This window comes from Hesperophylax consimilis, chromosome 10 (assembly GCF_061612785.1).
Source record: "Hesperophylax consimilis isolate HC1 chromosome 10, BYU_Hcon_1.0, whole genome shotgun sequence".
Lineage (NCBI taxonomy): Eukaryota > Metazoa > Arthropoda > Insecta > Trichoptera > Limnephilidae > Hesperophylax > Hesperophylax consimilis.
Window position 1 is genome coordinate 38,654,173 of NC_142845.1, and position 18,628 is coordinate 38,672,800.

Genomic DNA, 18,628 nt, shown 5'->3' on the forward strand with positions numbered 1-18,628 from the left:
AGTAAGTGTGGAGCGCCTATATTGGAGTATTATTAAAAACAGAGATATGCTTAGCTACTGAAGAATTGAACTCTCGTGCAGCGGCTGCGTTAAGATTGTGAAAGTTCTAACGGCATTTTTTACGGTAACTACCTACACAAGTAACGAGCGACGTTTGCAGCGCTCATTTTGTGCCCCAAAGGGAAAGGAGGTTTCCGAAATGCGACCGTTTTATATTAGATTCCCATAACTTATATAATTTCTTGTATAATCATGATTGTAACATAGTCAGTTATGAGAATGGTGTTAGGTAGGTACACCTTGGTCTGCGTCTGCAGTTAGTAACGTTTGTTTGAATGGAAACGTGTGCTTGTTTGCAGATGAAACTCCTGTGAACGCGGCGAAAGAGAAGACTTGCGGAGCACCTATTGCCAAACAAAACAAGAAGAAACAGTCCTCCAACTGGAAGAACAAGGGGACATTCAGTCATCCGTATCTAGCCACCAACCTCATGGGCCACACTAGCAAGATCCTCAACATGGACTGCTCCAGCGATGGGAAATATTTAGTCAGTTGTGCTGAAGGTATGTTCATAACAACATCATCATTACTCGTCTTGCCAATCGTAACAATGTATTAATATTTACCGCGAAATCACTGGACGGACCAGATCTAATAAATACAACACAATATGTAATAATAATATAATCACTGTGGCTTTGTTTGTGTCCGTCTACATGCCTCAAGGTGGCTGCAGTCAGACATCTGGTACTGTATTCAAAGCAAATAATACCTATTTTTGTTAAAAATATGTCTGAAAAGTAAAGTAACGTTTCTTAATTGCATGAATCATACCAGCTTATATTATAATAATTCATTTATGTCTTGTTATTTTCTTTGGAAACAGTAAATCTGTGCACCGCAAAAACTTGTAATGATATTATTGCACTAACTATAAATAACACGAACCTTTCCAGTAGTTACTAACTTAAACACGACTATTACAAACATTGCAATCGTTAATTAATTATTACCAACTGAATAACCTATTCATTTATTACATAAAATGCACACGGTTCCAAATAAAATAATAGCGATGTAAAAAACATATGTAGCTTGTTGTAACACTCAGTCTTGTTTATAATAAATAATAATGTAAATATTAGTAAATGTTATTATGTAGCAAGTAGGTACATTACCATAACAACTCTCCACTGCCTTCATTTTCTTAAGTCTTTCTCTCGCTCTTTCTCTACTAGCACCTATAGAAGCATATTTTCGTGGAAATCAAATACTCTGGAGTCTGTGGTGACGTACGAGCATTTCGACTCATTTCAAATATATATTTGGAGTTTCCACGCTAACTCAACACAGTGACTATTCAACACACCTTTAAAAAATGATATAAAGTCATGAAAAATGAATTATCATTTTGATGATTTATCCGGTCACCATATTTGGAATATCTGAGACGTGTCAAAGGGTATACATTTTATTATTATCATAATATTGATACAGGTGCTAGTATCAGTTATCAGTGGCATGTGTTATGTTATGACTTACCGCGGGTGTGGCGGGGTTGCGATTGCGTATCGTTTATTATTTTATCATGTTGTTTTATGAACAATTATCACATTGTAATAAAAAAGGTAAAATTTCAGAGCTGATACGAATATTTTTTTGATGTAACACATCGATTTAACTTGATTACTACAAATTTACGTCGGGAGAGATGGAAAATATTGCATTTTAATAATGTGAATGTAGGTGTTCACTCGGCGACCATTATTTTTGAAGTGACAGTTTTAAGGTTATTTTTTAACATTATTTAAAAAAAAGAGAAAAAAACTAGCCTGAAAAACCTATTTTCATATTATTATATCAAAGACTTTGAGTAAATTATCCGTATTTTAAACGAAATAGCTTTTAAAATTCAGTTTTTTTCGTACTCCCCCCGACATAAGTAGTTTCTCATATGTGTTTCTACCGACTCTAAGTACCATAAAATAGTATATTGATGTTAAGAATCTACCTAATGTTTTGTTAGCGAATTTACCACTTATGGATTTATTTACTAGCAAGTCTCTTTTTTACTTGTCTGACTTGTCTCGTACTTTACGAACGTTAAAATGTAATTAAATCGCGTAGAGGATATAAAGTTTTTGTCTTCAAATGTAGATACTATTTTGTCTTATTGAACAATTAAAATTGGAATAACTGATCATGTTGATCCTGACGGTGTTTCGTGCTGAAAATAGTAATTCCGGACAGAAACATATTATTTCGAATGATTACTAAAAACCTCTAATTACGGTAATGTGGTGATAACACACAACATCGATTCGAATCAATGTAATTATTAATAGTTATTTTAATTCGTTCTTTGTATGTTCATAGAAACGGGGAAAAGTTACATTAAATAAATGGCTACTTAAGTACTACATACATTATAAAACAATTAAGATTAGTAGGCGAATATTAAGATAAGAATTATCTTCAGTCACCAACCCACCCCACTACTCGGAATACATTCTGTTACCAACACCTGTATTAAATCATTCATTTACAATCGTCGTGAGGAAAACACCAAACTTACTAAACACCTGCAGATGAAGTAATAACAAATATTCTATAGAAGGCAATAGTGTGTGCCGATTGCCGAAATACAGTGCCGACAGAAACAGCTGTCATGCGTTTAAATTATTTGGATTTGTTTAAATTAAATACGTAGTAATATAATATACCCACACGCTACTTTTAGACAGTAAATTAAAGATTATGACTTTTCTGCTTGACTGACCTCGGCTATGAGAAGGATTCGCGCGGAAATATTGTTTGTATTCACATCAACAGACTGATACGTCATGATAATACGAGTATACTTACGTACATAGAAAAAGAAAACAAAACCACCAAAGTGTATTATTTGCTCCAGAGGTGGGACCAAGTCACATGACGAGGAAACAGACCAAGGTTGTTGTTATTTGAGTTTCATCAATAAATAATAATGTCTGACCATGTGTGTGTGTGTGTGTGTAGAGAGTTCAAATCCTTTTAGATTACTATGCATTTGTCATATAATTAACACCCAGCTAACTTCAATCATTTTAAAATCTTGAATTTTAGTTTTATATAAGTATATTATAATCTCTAAATAGTATAAAACAAAGTCGCTATCCGCGTTTCTCTGTTTGTGCGCTTAGTTCTTCTAAACTACGCAACAGAAAGGTTTGTGTGTATAACATTTATAGAAAGTGGCGAAATCTTAATTATGTAATCAAGTAATAAAAAAATATTTTCGGGCGCTTACATTGCTTACGCTTATGAGATACATCAAAATAATGTACCACGGAATTGTATATCTTGTGCAGGCCTACAGAAAAGTCTTCCGTGGTATATGTCTATATCCTAAGGATAACCCCTAACAACGCCGGGTACACCAAAGTATACATATATGAAATATCAGTCGGTCTTCATTTTGAAACTTAGTTCGGGTAACCGCGTTAGAATGTCATTTTTGGAACAGCTGCAATGGCCGCAATAAAGAATACTAATGTCATTGGAATTTTTTACTTGTCGGTTTATGAATAGCTGCTACGATGGAACTTTTATTATGATTATTTATTATTATTATTGAATGGGGTGGTTGTGGTAGTAATGTAGTTGTTTTTAAATTAATATTCCCTTGGTATTTCCTTCTTCTCAAAATAAAATTCGAATCGAGCTTTAAATTGGTTTATATTTGTATCACCGATGACATGTTGTGGAAGTTTGTTCGATACATTCACTACTTCTATGTGTTTCCTAGGATTGGATGACATGTTGTGGAAGTTTGTGCGATACATTCACTACTTCTATGTGTTTCCTAGGATTGGATGACATGTTGTGGAAGTTTGTGCGATACATTCACTACTTCTATGTGTTTCCTAGGATTGGATGACATGTTGTGGAAGTTTGTGCGATCACTACTTCTATGTGTTTCCTAGGATTGGATGACATGTTGTGGAAGTTTGTGCGATACATTCACTACTTCTATGTGTTTCCTAGGATTGGATGACATGTTGTGGAAGTTTGTGCGATCACTACTTCTATGTGTTTCCTAGGATTGGATGACATGTTGTGGAAGTTTGTGCGATACATTCACTACTTCTATGTGTTTCCTAGGATTGGATGACATGTTGTGGAAGTTTGTGCGATACATTCACTACTTCTATGTGTTTCCTAGGATTGGATGACATGTTGTGGAAGTTTGTTCGATACATTCACTACTTCTATGTGTTTCCTAGGATTGGATACAAATGTGGTTTGTTAAATCTTTTTTGATTTTCCACGGAGATTTATATTTTTACAAAATGAAACAAACACTTAGTTTTAAACCACTTTATTTTGATGTATATTCGTCGACCGGTTTCGATTGGACTCAATCTTCTTCAGGACAATAAATAATGTCACCGACTATGGGACTTCTGTTATAAGTTATAAGAAAGAGTTCATACAAAACACTAATGGCGCTAGAGCGGTAGACGTGCAAGCGAACCGTGGGTTTTTACTAGGCGAGACCGTGTGCGCCGAGATTGTGATTATTTAACACCAAATTTGTACGGAATAGTATTATGCTAGATTTAACAGATGTGACCATCGCGTTTTAGGTAGTTATCCAAAATAAGTTAATTACTGAAGATGTTACTTTTTAATATAAGTATATAAAAATACAGTTTGTGGTTCTCATATTCAAAATTTATTTTTCTTACCTCGACTTTTTATTCTATGCTCACGACATTATATACTTCAGCCACGACTGTTGATCCGTTAGAATTGTACTTTGTTGCTAGATCGCTAATTTCTGGTACATTGACGAGATGAGATTCCTTTTGATCCGGGGAAAAATTATATACCTATAAAACATATATCTGAGATAATTTTTTCTCCCTCTTTTAACCCTTCAGTACTTTCATAACTTTTGTACAGTTAGCAATGTTTTATTTGTATTTCAAATGCGATATAAACTAGATAAAATTATCTTTACGGTGTATGCCTTTAAAAATAATATTATATTATTATAATATTACTATTTCTAAATAATAAAAGTTTAATATCAAACGTGTAAAATGTTGTCAAAAACGCTAACAACATTTTTACTTAAATTTTTACTCCCATCATAGAAAAATTGAGAGAACACGATATCTGCAAAACACGTTCGTTTTGTTTGGGGAATTTATAAGAAAACCTTCACTTTTATCTCGTTCATATAATAAAAAAATAATAAATCATTTGTAAAGGTTGGTTGATTGTTACGATAGCGGCGCGAAATATGGCTTATTATTCATATTTTCAGGATTTTAAATGGATTCCAGTATAAATATTAAAGGCAAACTGGAAAGAATTATTATTCCTCTTTCTAACGCCAAAATAATTATTATGTTTTTCCGCAAGATAGAAAAAAAGATTTAAAAAAACTTATATAAAATGGACGCCCGGTCATATATGACCCTCAAACACTGGAGGGGTCAATCTCCGATTGAACTCCCAATGAGACAGGCCACGAACCACCACTGCATGCAACCTATCTTAAGATGATGTGTATGCAATGATTACGTACCCACTTGCTGATTCTATACTCCTTAAGTATATCCAGGAAGTGAACATTCGTAAATATGTTTGTAATTGTTTAGAAAATAGTAGAAACCTATTTGTGATATCTCATTATAGATCTTGGCTTTTCTCAAGTTCAAGAATGAACAAGTATAGAAAATTAAATGTATGAAAAAGACCGTATTTGTATATTCCCTGCACTTACATACATATGGGATAATTATAATTTATTTAAGTACAGTAGGTTAACACGGTCGAGGAAGAGGGTAAATAAGTTGGGTCAAGCCAATAGTCAGAATGGCTGAAGAGTACCTGCGTACGAGACGATATATGAATGTGAGTGAAGCAAGAAGTGTTGTGCCAAGACGTGTGCGGCGCACAGTGGGCTGAAAATCGCCTTTCATAGACATAGAGACTTGAATTTTCAAGGGTATTTTTTTGGCTAGAAATGGATTCTGCTGATCATTACTATGCTATTAAATTTCGTATAAAGCAATTGCGTGTAAAAATGACGGTGTTATCATTTTTTAAAGAAAAAATTGTATGGCACTGACATTAAAAATGAGGTTATCTCTGGAATCATAAGGTTGGCCATTATATCCCTACACACAGATATACTACTATTTATTTGTATTTTTTTGACATGCTTCGTATTGTGGCGCAACTTGCGATTTTTTTTTTTTTTAAATCCTCAAAGTTGAAAAAAACTCTTTTTAATGTTGATGATTCATTTTAATGCTTAAATGCTTTAGATATGAGTAGGCTTGCAGTGTAAATAAAATATTGTACACTAGACAAAGCATACTCGTATGTAAAGCATTTAAGCATTAAAATGAATCATCAACATTAAAAAGTGTTTTTTTCAACTTTTAGCATTTTAAAAAAAAAATCTCAAGTTGCGCCACAATACGAAGTATGTCAAAAAATACAAATAAATAGTAGTAAATCTGTGTGTAAGGATATAATGGCCAACCTTATGATTCCAGAGTTAACCTCATTTTTAATGTCAGTGCCTCCCTTTTTTTTTTAAATGATGTCTCCGTCATTTGTAAACGCAATTGCTTCATACGAAATTTTACAGCATAATAATGATCAGCAGAATCCATTTCTAGCCAAAAAAAAATCCCTTGAAAATTCAAGTATCTATGTCTATGAAAGGCGATTTTCAGCCCACTGTGCGGCGGTTCAATCTCTGCCTACCGGCGGCGCTGCGTGATGGTCAGTCAGTCGAACGAGAGTGACCACACCATTATTTTCCATCTTACGATTTAATTGCAAAAAAAGTCTTCTTCCACAAACGTAATTTTGACGCAATTCTTTTCAATGTCGACCAGTTTAATATGGCGAGGTCGACCGAAAAGGTTTGCAGGTCTTTTCGGTAAGTGGCTCGATCTCTCGCCCATCTTTCTCGCCCTATATTATTATGTGTATCTTCGAATCCGAGTTCCGTAAAAAGCCATAATATTTTCTAATCGAGCAGAATATGTACATGCGTATGTTGCCCTACCTGGTTCTGGTACTACCAAACTTGTGTCTAAAAGCATTGACAACTTTTGAACCTACAGAATGATAATTTAATTATATATTCTCGGCACGTATTTGCGTTGTGAAACAAACCGCTCAACAAGTGGGTCGTCTTTATTGAAAATTGAAGTTAATATATTCCGAATTCACAAACATCTTATGATACATATGTAGAACACCACAGTACTGGTACAGTTTGCTTGACGTATTGTTTGAGTACTTGTTGCATTGTACCAGTGTAGTTAGCAGTCGAAATAGACTAGGTAATATACCGAATACTGCCATTCGGCACACATATTATTGGTTATTATTGATTTTCAAGTCGTGTTACATTGTGTTAGTATTGTTTTGACGAACTGAGTAATTGGCAGGTGTTAACCACGTTATGAAAGAAACACGTAGATTTCTTTTAGTTGGTTGCTTGTAAATATTGCGAGAACACTACTAGCAGATGATCTGCTTCTTCGTAGCTTATCACGAAACCACGGATAGATATAATATATTACGTAATTGGTCTTTGTGGTTCACAACATACGCAATAATAACACGTGTTGCCCACTGGGGGACATATTTCGTTTGAATTAACGCGCTTCAATATTTACGAAAGTATTGGTCAAGGGACACTCGCGCGCTTAAACATTTAGCAGCGGATGTGATTATTTACCACGGCACGGCGAGGCGCCACTTGCACTGCCCTCTGCCACTACTACCGCTACATACAGACATATCCCTATCATTGTGCTTCCTTTTGGTATTGAATACATTACGATTTCGGCTAACCGGCTTAGTATTTCCCCTACCTAAGTACCTATATCTACTGGAGTCGAACAGTTTACGTAAAACCAAACACGAAACGCTCTCTCCAGTGTTGTATTTATTCTTTCAGTTCTTTTCCAATTCCAATTTTCGGAAATACATTTTAAGTAAACTTTATAAACTGGATTTTTAAATCAGTATTTCCAGGCAACACCTAATGATTAATTATTCGCCACAAAACAATAAGCTACTGAATCCTATAGTATCGGGGCTTCATATATATTATCCTTGCTTCATCGATGAAGGTGAACTTATTATGCGTTTTCTTTTGGCTTTCTTCATTGTGAAATGTTCCTGCTGAAGAGAATCATTGCGTATATTTCAATTTAATTGATCTTCGGTAACTGTGAATTATTACGAAACTTGATTTTGTAAGTTTGACGGTGTTCTACATTCAATTATTGACCTTTGTTTATAATTTGTACATTCACGGTTTTTAAAACAAATTTATTCCACTTTTTGTGATGGGAGACAAGAGATGTTGACCAACACTGGATGAAGATTTTATTTTCACAATTTATAAAACTAAATTCTATTCTATTCGATTTCTCTTTACAATATCACACACTAACTTATTACAAGTAATAATTATTCGCCTGAAATATCCATACAAATTGAAATTCTTACTGGCTCCAGACGGTCAGGAGCAAATTGGGACTCTTGTGCGGTATTCATATTATAGTTATTAATTTATTTTAGTTTTGCATTAACTCCCTACAAAATATGTTTCCCTCAGGGCCTATGTGCTGTTTGGGGATGCTGTGTGAAGGGTTTTATCGAGTAGAGGAAAGAGTGAGCATGAGTCTTGAAGAGATCCATGTTGTAGGAGGGAGGGAGGGAACAAAGAAAGATAAGATCATTATATCAAGACGCACTAATAAATATTTGTTTATTAAAAGTATGTACATAATATATTATATTTTTAACATATTTTATTTAAAGAATGTAATATTTTTACTAATGGTAAATATATAAAATATGTTTCTTGATGTTAATTATTACCATCCTAATCGAGAATAACTCGTGTTTGGGAGGGAGTATCATCTTGAGTTGTATACATCAAATAATTTCGGGAATACTACCATAAATATAGATAATAAAATTAATTAACATTCATGTACAGAATAACAGATAACGAGATAACCTATACTTTAAGCATTGCAAAAAAAAATAAAAAAAATAAATAACAGAAAAAAAAAATTACAGCCACTTTAAATGTAAATAAAATTCCCGTGTATGTAAGACATGTATTTTGTAAACCGATTTTTTTTTCAAATCCAAACAAAATTACACCACACAACCAAATTAATTGAGTATTTTTAAGGATATTCTTAAAAAATAATGTAACTTTGCTAATTAACGGGAAGGTACCACTGCTCAAGAGTCGAGGTGACTGAGATACGAAGGGAAATGTTGTAAAAATAAGAATGATGATACTCAGTGGCGGCTCGCGATATTTGAATGTGACAGATGTTAAGTTTGAAAACTTCGACATCGTTGATGGTGTTTAGTCCTAAACGATTATTTTTGTTTTCGAAAATACTGTGTTTTGCATGAAGATTTTCAGGAAATTTCAGTTTGGCAGTACACTGCACCGATTTCCTGTTATATATTTTCATTTGTCCAATAACAGTTTCTGCGCTGAAAGTTTTCATTCCCCTTTTAGAAATTAATTTTGTTATGACACGGTGACATACTTTCATTCTCTCTAGTGTTGCATTCCGTGGTCGGATACCGATGCATATAAAATAATTATTAATTATAGCATTGAGCTTAAATAGTTAAAATTAGCATTTACCGCATATCTCTGCGGATGCGCTCGCTCTGTGGATCTATGCATTGCAATAGTACCAGGGTGTATAACATATGACTGTATAGAACACGGCTAACAGGTAAAACTCGATCTTAACGTGCTTGTCCAGTCAGTCCAGTGTCCATGGGCCATCGATCTAAATTCTCGGTAAGAGCATTGTCCTCCCGTCCCATCTATCATCTGGCAATGCCCAGTGCCCAGTGCTACTGCTCAACAGCGGCTCTCCGTGTTGATGAACCCTCGCTCGTCTCATGGCTCCCAATCACCCCACTCGTCTGCATGTCTACATGTCTGCATGTCTCGCCGGTCGTTCACCCGAGATTACTTACCAATAATAAGTTGTTTTTTTACCCGGATTATTTCATTCATCATTTAATACGACAGCTCGATTTTGCTTTGTTTGCCGAATTTCATCGGAATCGGTCTGAACGTTTTTATGGTTAATATGGCGGCTTCCTTTGGTACTGAGTATGGAAGTACGACTAATCTAAATATCGTAAGGCTAGTTACTTATTATGACGGGGTGGAGTACCCTGTATCCACGTACCACACAGTGTATATTTAAGTATGTGGATGGTGCTTTCTTGAACTAACACTAAACATTGCGCTATTTCTTCGAGCAAATCTTGAAATCATTATTTTGAATCCACCGGTACATTCCTCTGCCGTTAGTTCACAGCGAGTAATAAGTATCCAGTGCCTGCAGATTTACAGCTATAGCTAGCCCCCGTCGAAAGTATTTATTTAATGACGAATCTGTATTGAAGTATGACCGTGTGGCGTAATTTGAGAACTGAATGTCCTGGGTTCGACAATCGACTTCCCAGTTAGAATGTCCAATATCTACGCACACGCACCCAGTTGCAACCACACGATTATTACAAGTTATCTGATTGAACAGTTGGTACATTTGAACATTGCACGTTTTCCGGTTTTATAATTGTTTTCGTGGGAAATGGTTATCAGGTCGCTGATTGTTGATTCACCCATTTGGAAGCTGACGATTGACGATTGGAAGTTCCGTTCAAGTTTTATGGTGAGATCGCCAAATGATTCACCGAGGCGGTGATGTCATTGTACACTCATTCAAAGGCTTCATTCCATATTTTTTCGTGATAAAGCGTAGGTAGGTATGTCTAGTAAAATTCATCATTGTGCGATGAGTGTTGGTTAATCTGTGTAGGTCATTTTCTATTTATATCACACTTCATCGCAATATAGGCAGTTGAGGCAGTTAGGGCAGTTAGTCAGTTTCTTTGGGTAATTTGACTAATCGTAAAGCGCCCTTGAGGTGATTTTATCTTCATTAGTGCAGTGAATTGATATTTCATTACAACGTTACGTTGTGCGACCATCCGCGTCCATGGAGGCTGTCATGGAAGTCGTGTATGTTGTCATGGAAGTCGTGTATGTTGTCATGGAAGTCGTGTATGTTGTCATGGAAGTCGTGTATGTTGTCATGGAAGTCGTGTATGTTGTATGTCCCAATGAAAGAAGTTAATTTATGGAAATAAGATTTTCTCTTACTTTCTTTGGGCATTCAGTAATAATTACACAATGCACAACTTTACAGGCTCTATGAACTGCACTCCCACTGCTTTTACAACTTATAAACAACCCAACACCACAGCGATTTTTATTGATTAAACAATGCATCTTAAATTACGTAGGTATAGGCATTAAACCATAATGACAATGTGCAATAAGCACGTAATGGAACTACCGAGCCATTAATGTACAAAATTTTATAAATTTATAAAATTATTTCACGTAAATAGATTCTTACTTTGAAGGTGGAGAGATAGATACTGTGAAAAACGACGCCTGCTAACACCCGGTGGTGTTGTTTTTTTAGAAGTTATACTGTAAAAATATATAAATAAGATTTGCTCGAAATAAAGTTTATAAATAGCCGGATTAGCCCATTCATTGATTCCTTGCCCGGACCACAGAGCACAGTACACAGAACAGATCACAAAACACAAGCTACTGTCACACTATCCCAGTCACTTTTCACACTGCGGGATAGTACGGAACTCGTGTTGGCCAACAGCCATCGGATTCCAATCAAATCTGCGTGTCATTCGGATGTTCCTCCGTTCATTTAATCCACTTTAATTTCCTAAAATATTTTACTCACCATACTACTATACATACTGCCATGCCACCACGCTTACTTGTCGATACTTATTGCTGCCAGTATTCCGACTGATACCAAAATAGCACTTTCTTAGTAAACATCATCACGTGGTTATTGTAGCGCTAGCCCCACCAAGCCCCACGCACTAGCACTAGCACTGGCACTGGATATAGCTATAGTTCTAGCTCTCTGCTCTAGTGCAGAGTTCCGATAACATTGCGGCATCATGTAAGAGTATATTCCGTACTTTAGTATTACTTCACGTAGTTCTTACCCGGCCTCGCCCGAATTTCAACAATCGTTTTCTAAATCTGTTTGCAAATGTTAAACTGATTTTTCAAAGTGCCCTAGCTCATGGTGGAAGGTTTTGTCAGTTGAAAGTATTTGTGTAAAACTAGAAATACCAGACAAAAGAAGCCGTTTGAGAGCTTTTATCTGAACACAAACATCACACGCTGGAAAACATGTCGGTAGGCTACATCTGACACAGACTTGAATCTGGTGTGTGAGAATTATAGTGATTATTTAGATAGCATGTAAGAAATGAATTACGTGTAATATCATTTGGTAATAAATAATATATCATATTTTGGAAATGATTAACTCTTCCCCTTTCAAAATCCAAATAGTAATTTTATTTTTTAATATTTTTATTTATTTTACATAGTCAGAACATATTTCAATAAAAAATTAACATGTTTACCTTTACAAGAGTCTAAAACTCGTGTGTAAAGGGAAAAAAATAAAAACTTAACATACATATGTAAATAGAAGAAAAAAGAATCATAAAAACATATAAAGTGAGGAGATTTTAGTTTTTTTATACAATAATTTATAAAATAACATAATAATAATAATAATATTTGGCTAATTTATATAGCGCCGTTTTCGTGAGAAATCACCTCAAGGGCGCTGTACAAATATATTTCTTAAATATTTAATACTAGAACTACTGACTTATCTCTAAGACTTATATCTAGTGACTTACGACTAAGGCCTATAACTACTATCTTAACGACATATACACGAGTATTTACATATTTGGCAACTTACAACTAAAATTAAAATTAACAATTTAATCTTACTAACGCCAGAAGAAGAAGGAAGTTCTATTATATTAGGGTGGATTTATTGTTAGCTGGATATATTATATGTTAAATGAATTAAATTAATGAATAAAATCAATCAATCGCCAATCTTAAACGCATTTAGATGATTCATCTGCCAACAATTAAACCGATTAACTTGTTATGTTCCCGCTGATATTGTCCATTGTCCACTGGTAGGCAAGTCAATAGCAAAATTGAATGAACGGAATCGCTAGATAATGTAACAATTACGGTATAAAAAAATGAAAAAAAAGAAATATTTGGATAGAATGACGGATTTATGGAAATGAGTGTCTGAAAAAGTGAGTTTTTAGTTTGGATCTAAATTCTGTTGGGCTGGTTATACATCTCAATTCCATAGGAAGTTTATTCCAAGCCTTGGGGCCGGATACTCCGAATGCACGATCACCAAACTTAGTGTTCGGATTTCGCTTAGGCTCTTTCAACCTTCCAATTGCAGATGATGTCGCTGATCTAAGAGTTGACTGACTTAGACCAGTATTTTCCGGAATGCATAGCTCAGTAATATACGGTGGCGCCATTTCGTTGATAGCTTTAAACACCATCCAGCATAGCTTGTACTGGATCCTTTCAGGACACTTCAGCCAGTGAAGATTTCGGAGGTGTTCCGAAATGTGCGAAAACTTGGGCACCCCGGTGATAAGCCTTGCTGCGGCGTTGAACACTGATTGTAGTTTATCAGTTTCGCATTTAGGAAGATTTGCATAAATGCCGTTGCAATAGTCAAGACGTGATACTATATATGAGTTCACAAGTAATTTAGTTGCCTCTGTTGAAAGGTTTCTACGAACTGACTTAAGTTGTCTAAGGTAGAAGAACCCCGTGCTAACGGTCTTATTTACCTGACTTTTTAAAGAAAGGTCTGAATCCAGATAAACTCCCAGAAGTTTGACGGTTGTTTTAGCAGTTACGTCGTTGCCGGAAATAGCGATTGGTGAGTTTTCTATTAAATGTTGGCGTCTATGTGTGGCTGCCCAGAGAAACTCCGTTTTTGAAGGATTTAGCTTAAGTTTATTTGAGGACATCCAGAGATTGATTGCTTCTAGACACTCAGCTGTGCGAATTTTTAGGCCGTCGATCTCATTTGGTGAGCAGTAAAAGTATATTTGCTGATCGTCAGCATAACAGTGAGATAAAAGGCCAAATGACTCGATAATTTTTGCGACGTCATTTGTAAAAAGAATGAAGAGAAGTGGACCCAAAACGGACCCCTGGGGTACCCCTGAAGAGAGTTTTGAGAAGTTGGACTGTTTATTTCCAACCTTTACTGCTTGCGAGCGATTGGATAGATAGGATTCTAGCCAATATTTGATGTTAGAATGTAAGCCAAACGTTACTTCTAGTCTCTTAATGAGAAAGTCGTGGTCAATGGTATCAAATGCAGCGCTCATATCCAAAAGTGAAATAAGTGCTAACTTACCTGACTCTATGGCAAGGGTTATATCTGACAGGACACGAAGTAATCCGGTTTCTGTTGAGTGGAACCTCCTATATGCAGATTGATGATTTGTGATTAATTTATTAAGATTTAAGTGGGAGATTATTTGAGAAGCCACAATTTTTTCTAGTAGTTTAGCTACGAAAGGCAGATTTGATACAGGTCGATAATTACCCAGGTTGTCGGCATCAAGCTGTGGTTTTTTAATAATTGGGGTAACTACAGCAGACTTAAGTGGCTCCGGGAAGTCACCTGTGCTTAGGGACTTATTAAACACGTGAACCAGGAAAGGGGATAACACGTTGCAACATTTCTTGAGAAGCCACGTTGGGATAGGGTCAAGAGTACATTGTTTGTTTGGCGAACTAAGGATCAACTTTCCTACTTCTTCCAGCGTTGTAGGTTCAAAAGATGACAGTATCCTTGTGGAATTGGCTGTAAATCTTGGCGGAGGGGCAGAAGATGTGGAGGCGCGTATGGTTTCTATTTTTTCACAGAAAAACTTAGAAAAGGCCTGCGGTGTAATTTCTGTAGCAGTTGGAACAGTATTACCAGCGATGATAGTTTTGACCGAGTTCCAGAGACGTCGTGGATTTTTCCGCTCAGAGTCAATTTTATTGATCCAATAATCGGATCTTTTGGCACTTATTTTGCTTCTGTACTCATTTTGAGCATTTATCCACTGATCTCGTGTAGTAACATCTGGGTTTCTTCTATATGACCTCTCTAGTTTCCTCATTCGCCTTTTCTGGCTTCGGCACTCTTCGTCGAACCAGCCGTCAGACTTTCGAACTTTCCGCGTTTTCGAGGTGGTTGGAGCATATTTTATTAATAAGTTTGAAAGAGTGGTGTTATACTCCTCGATTAGATCTGTCGTCGTCTTAATTTCCCAGTTGCTTTCTATGCATAGAGAAGAATTTTTGAGATCTTCAAGGAAATTTTCGAAATTAAATTTACGCCATTCCCTCGATTCTATTGTTTTATAGGACACTTTTGGCGGGTTGAAATGAATTTCGGTGCGGACAAGTCGATGATCTGATAAGCCTATATCACAGACTTTAGCGGTCAGTGGTGGGCTACTACACATGGATACAAAAATGTCTATAATTCCACCAGCATCATGAGTTGGTTCGTTGACCCATTGCCGGAGTCCAAAACTATCCAGTAGGTCAATGAATTTGATAGCGTTGGGTGATGTCTCGCGCTCGAACATAGTGAGATATCATCGTCATTCTAATTCGTTAAATTATTTAAGGTAGTGAAGTTTATTTTATTCTTAAATTTATTATAGTCCGGTTCTAATCTCATCTCTGTCGAAAGTTGATTAAACCACACCACTCCAGTGTACGTGCAATAGTGTTGTGCAAAACTGGTGTGCATTAATGGAGTCCATAAGCGACCCATTGTATTTTGCCTATTGGAAGTAATTATAACTAATATCTATTGGCCTTTTGTGAATAATTTTATTTTTAATTCTTTGTTGTACATAATACCAGAAAGCTTCAGTAACAGCACGTGAAACCTATCACTATATTCCGTTATTTAATCCTACGAACATGAGTTAAAACTGTACTGCGAACTAAACCCGGCAGATGACTAATGAATCTGAGACCTTCCGTTTAGTTAAGTTAAGATGGCAATCCTCTCTGATGCAATATCTGCGTATCCAGACTATCTTTTCTTTCACTTTGGACATTAACCGCACTGTCGCATCCACTCGAGATGCTTAGGTCGGATCTCCACCGATCAGGGTGCAGTGTCAATGCTCAATGCTCATGTCCGGAGTGGTGGGATATTGCGTCAGGAGTTGTGTGGTGGCGGTGACAATAACATTACCACTTGGCTAACAGAGTGATCGTTTGTTTTGTAAAGACGAACCTCCCCCCGACCCCGGTGACAGCAGCGGCGCCAGTTCCAGCGGCAGCGGCTCCGAGGGAGGCTCCGAGGGGGCCCGGGGGGGTTCCCCACCAGGGGGCAGCGTCCCCGGCAGCCCCCAGGTAGCGCGCAGGGTCCCCCGCGCCAAGCGGCGCCGCCAGAAGCCGCGTCCCACCAGGGACCTCATGACGACTCCCGCCCTCGCGCTGGCCCCCGTCGCAGTCCCCGTGCCGGCCGCTCCCCTGCAGAGGTACGCCGAGCTGAAGATGGCCGACAAGGAGCTCGCTGGTCTGCTCAAGTACTACCTCCTGACCGCTGAGCAGCTCGCCACTCTCGGATACCCCGTAGAGAGCATGACGCACCCCCAGCGAGCCCTCATCTACTCCGTGGACTTCAGCTCGCACGCTCGCAGGTTTGACGTCAACGCCCGGGAGTTCGTTCCCGGCAAGAATAGCTCCAGCTGGTCCCGGGAAGAGGACAGCGGACGGAGCACGGGCAGCTCTGGCAGCTCGGGAAGCTCGGGAAGCTCGGGAAGCTCGTGCAGCTCGAGTCCGCGCTCGGGGGACAGCGACCCCGACAGCGAGGAAGATCGCAGCGTGGAGCGCCTGTGCGTGCGCTGCCGCCGCAACTTCCGTCTCACCCCCGCCGGCGAGTACCTCACGCGAGAGCATTGCCGGCATCACTGGGGGCGTCTGGCCAAGTCCAACGCGCCCGCCGACAGCCCCGCGTGGGCCTGGGGCTGCTGCGGGGGCCCGGCCTCAGCCCTCGGATGCGTGCGCGCCTCGTTGCACGTGTGGTCCGGCACCTGCGCCGGCTTGAACGGGCCCCTCGAGGGCTTCGTGCGCACTAAGGCCCGCGCGCCTCGTGCCGGAGTGGCGCGTAAACGCGTGCTCGCGCTGGACTGTGAGATGTGCTACACGGCCGCGGGGCTGCAGGCCGTGCGCCTGGAGGTCGTGGGAGCGGACGGGCGGCAGGTGTACGGCGCGTTCGTGCTGCCCGACGCGCCAGTGGTGGACTATAACACGCGCTTCTCGGGCATTAGCGCGCGCGACTTGCGCAAGGCCACGAAGAGCTTGCGAGACGTGCAGAGCGACCTGCTGGCTCTGGTGGACGCAGACACCATCTTGGTGGGGCACGGGCTGGAGAACGACTTGCGTGCTCTGCGCGTGCTGCACGGGCGCGTGGTGGACACGGCCGTGGCCTTCCCGCACGCGCGCGGCCTGCCGTTCCGGCGCTCGCTGCGCGCGCTGGCGGCCCAGCACCTGTCCCGGCCCGTGCAGGAGACGCGCCACTGCCCTCTGGAAGACGCGCGCGCTTCCATGGAACTGATGTTGTGGCGGGTACAAGAAGACTTCAGGTTTCACCGCGGTAGAATGGCCGCCTCCGACTGACTGTGTGATTTAGACTTAGTATATTTACGTTCCTCAAGTGACGCGGTTTCGTCTAACACTCGTGACTGTGTTCTAATTTTAATGAAATATTCGTTGTACAAATTAATGAGCAATCTCAATGTGGAGTATGAAGAGGCGCGCTCCCCGCCCGTGACTGTGAAGCGGAAGGTGACTGTTGGGACGCGGACGGTGATTGTTGTGATAGGAGTTATGTTGACAGTGAGGAGTATTCGACTGAAAGTGTTAAATTGTGATGTTTTTGTCAGTTCATGTGATCATTTTTCAATTCGTCCTTCGTTTTTATATGCATGTTGGATATTTTGTAAATATAAAATTAATTTTATTCGACGTTTTTAATCACCCATCTCTTTCGACAATTTGTGTTATTATGATGTCGACTTGTACTAATGTTTGTTTTATATACTGGGATTATTTTCAACCTTTTTATTTTTTAATTAGTTGGGACAGATAAATGGGTAGTGGAATAGATAGACAAACACGGTGGTTTATTATTTATGACCAAGCATTTAGTTGTACAATATACAAGTGGTACGAGTATTAACGATACAACTCTTTTCTTGGTTTAATATTTAACATCAATAACATCGTAAAATAGTGATCTAAAATAAATATCTAAAGGGGAAAAAGTAACGTAAGTATCTAAGGCAATTTACCTAACATTAATAAAACAATTAAGAGAAGCTGCTATTGGTAAACAAATAATAGGTATTATAAAATAATAACCCTCAATGAGTAACTCAATGGTATTTCTATGTAGCCAAATATTAATAACACAATTAAAAATCGGTTTGTCTCGACACCAATGATAATTAAACATTACGAAGAGGTATACAATAAAATAGGTTTTCTGCTTGCTGTAAGTGTCATCGTGACAGATACAGTTTGATAATGGTTTCGAATGCCGAAACT

At 38.3% G+C, this 18,628-nt stretch overlaps 1 protein-coding gene across 4 annotated transcripts in view; it reads left to right on the forward strand.

Moving 5' to 3' along the window:
- The window catches only part of prage (RNA exonuclease prage), a 38,993-nt gene extending 20,952 nt beyond the window's left edge, over positions 1-18,041 (forward strand). For all 4 annotated transcript variants that reach the window (XM_089636929.1, XM_089636928.1, XM_089636927.1 and 1 more), the window contains exons 2-3: positions 360-563; positions 16,305-18,041. In XM_089636929.1, the coding sequence (XP_089493055.1) occupies positions 360-563; positions 16,305-17,698 (1,598 nt within the window). In that variant the 3' untranslated portion in view covers positions 17,699-18,041. The remainder of the gene's footprint in view (positions 1-359; positions 564-16,304) is intronic.
- The last annotated feature ends 587 nt before the right edge of the window (positions 18,042-18,628 follow it).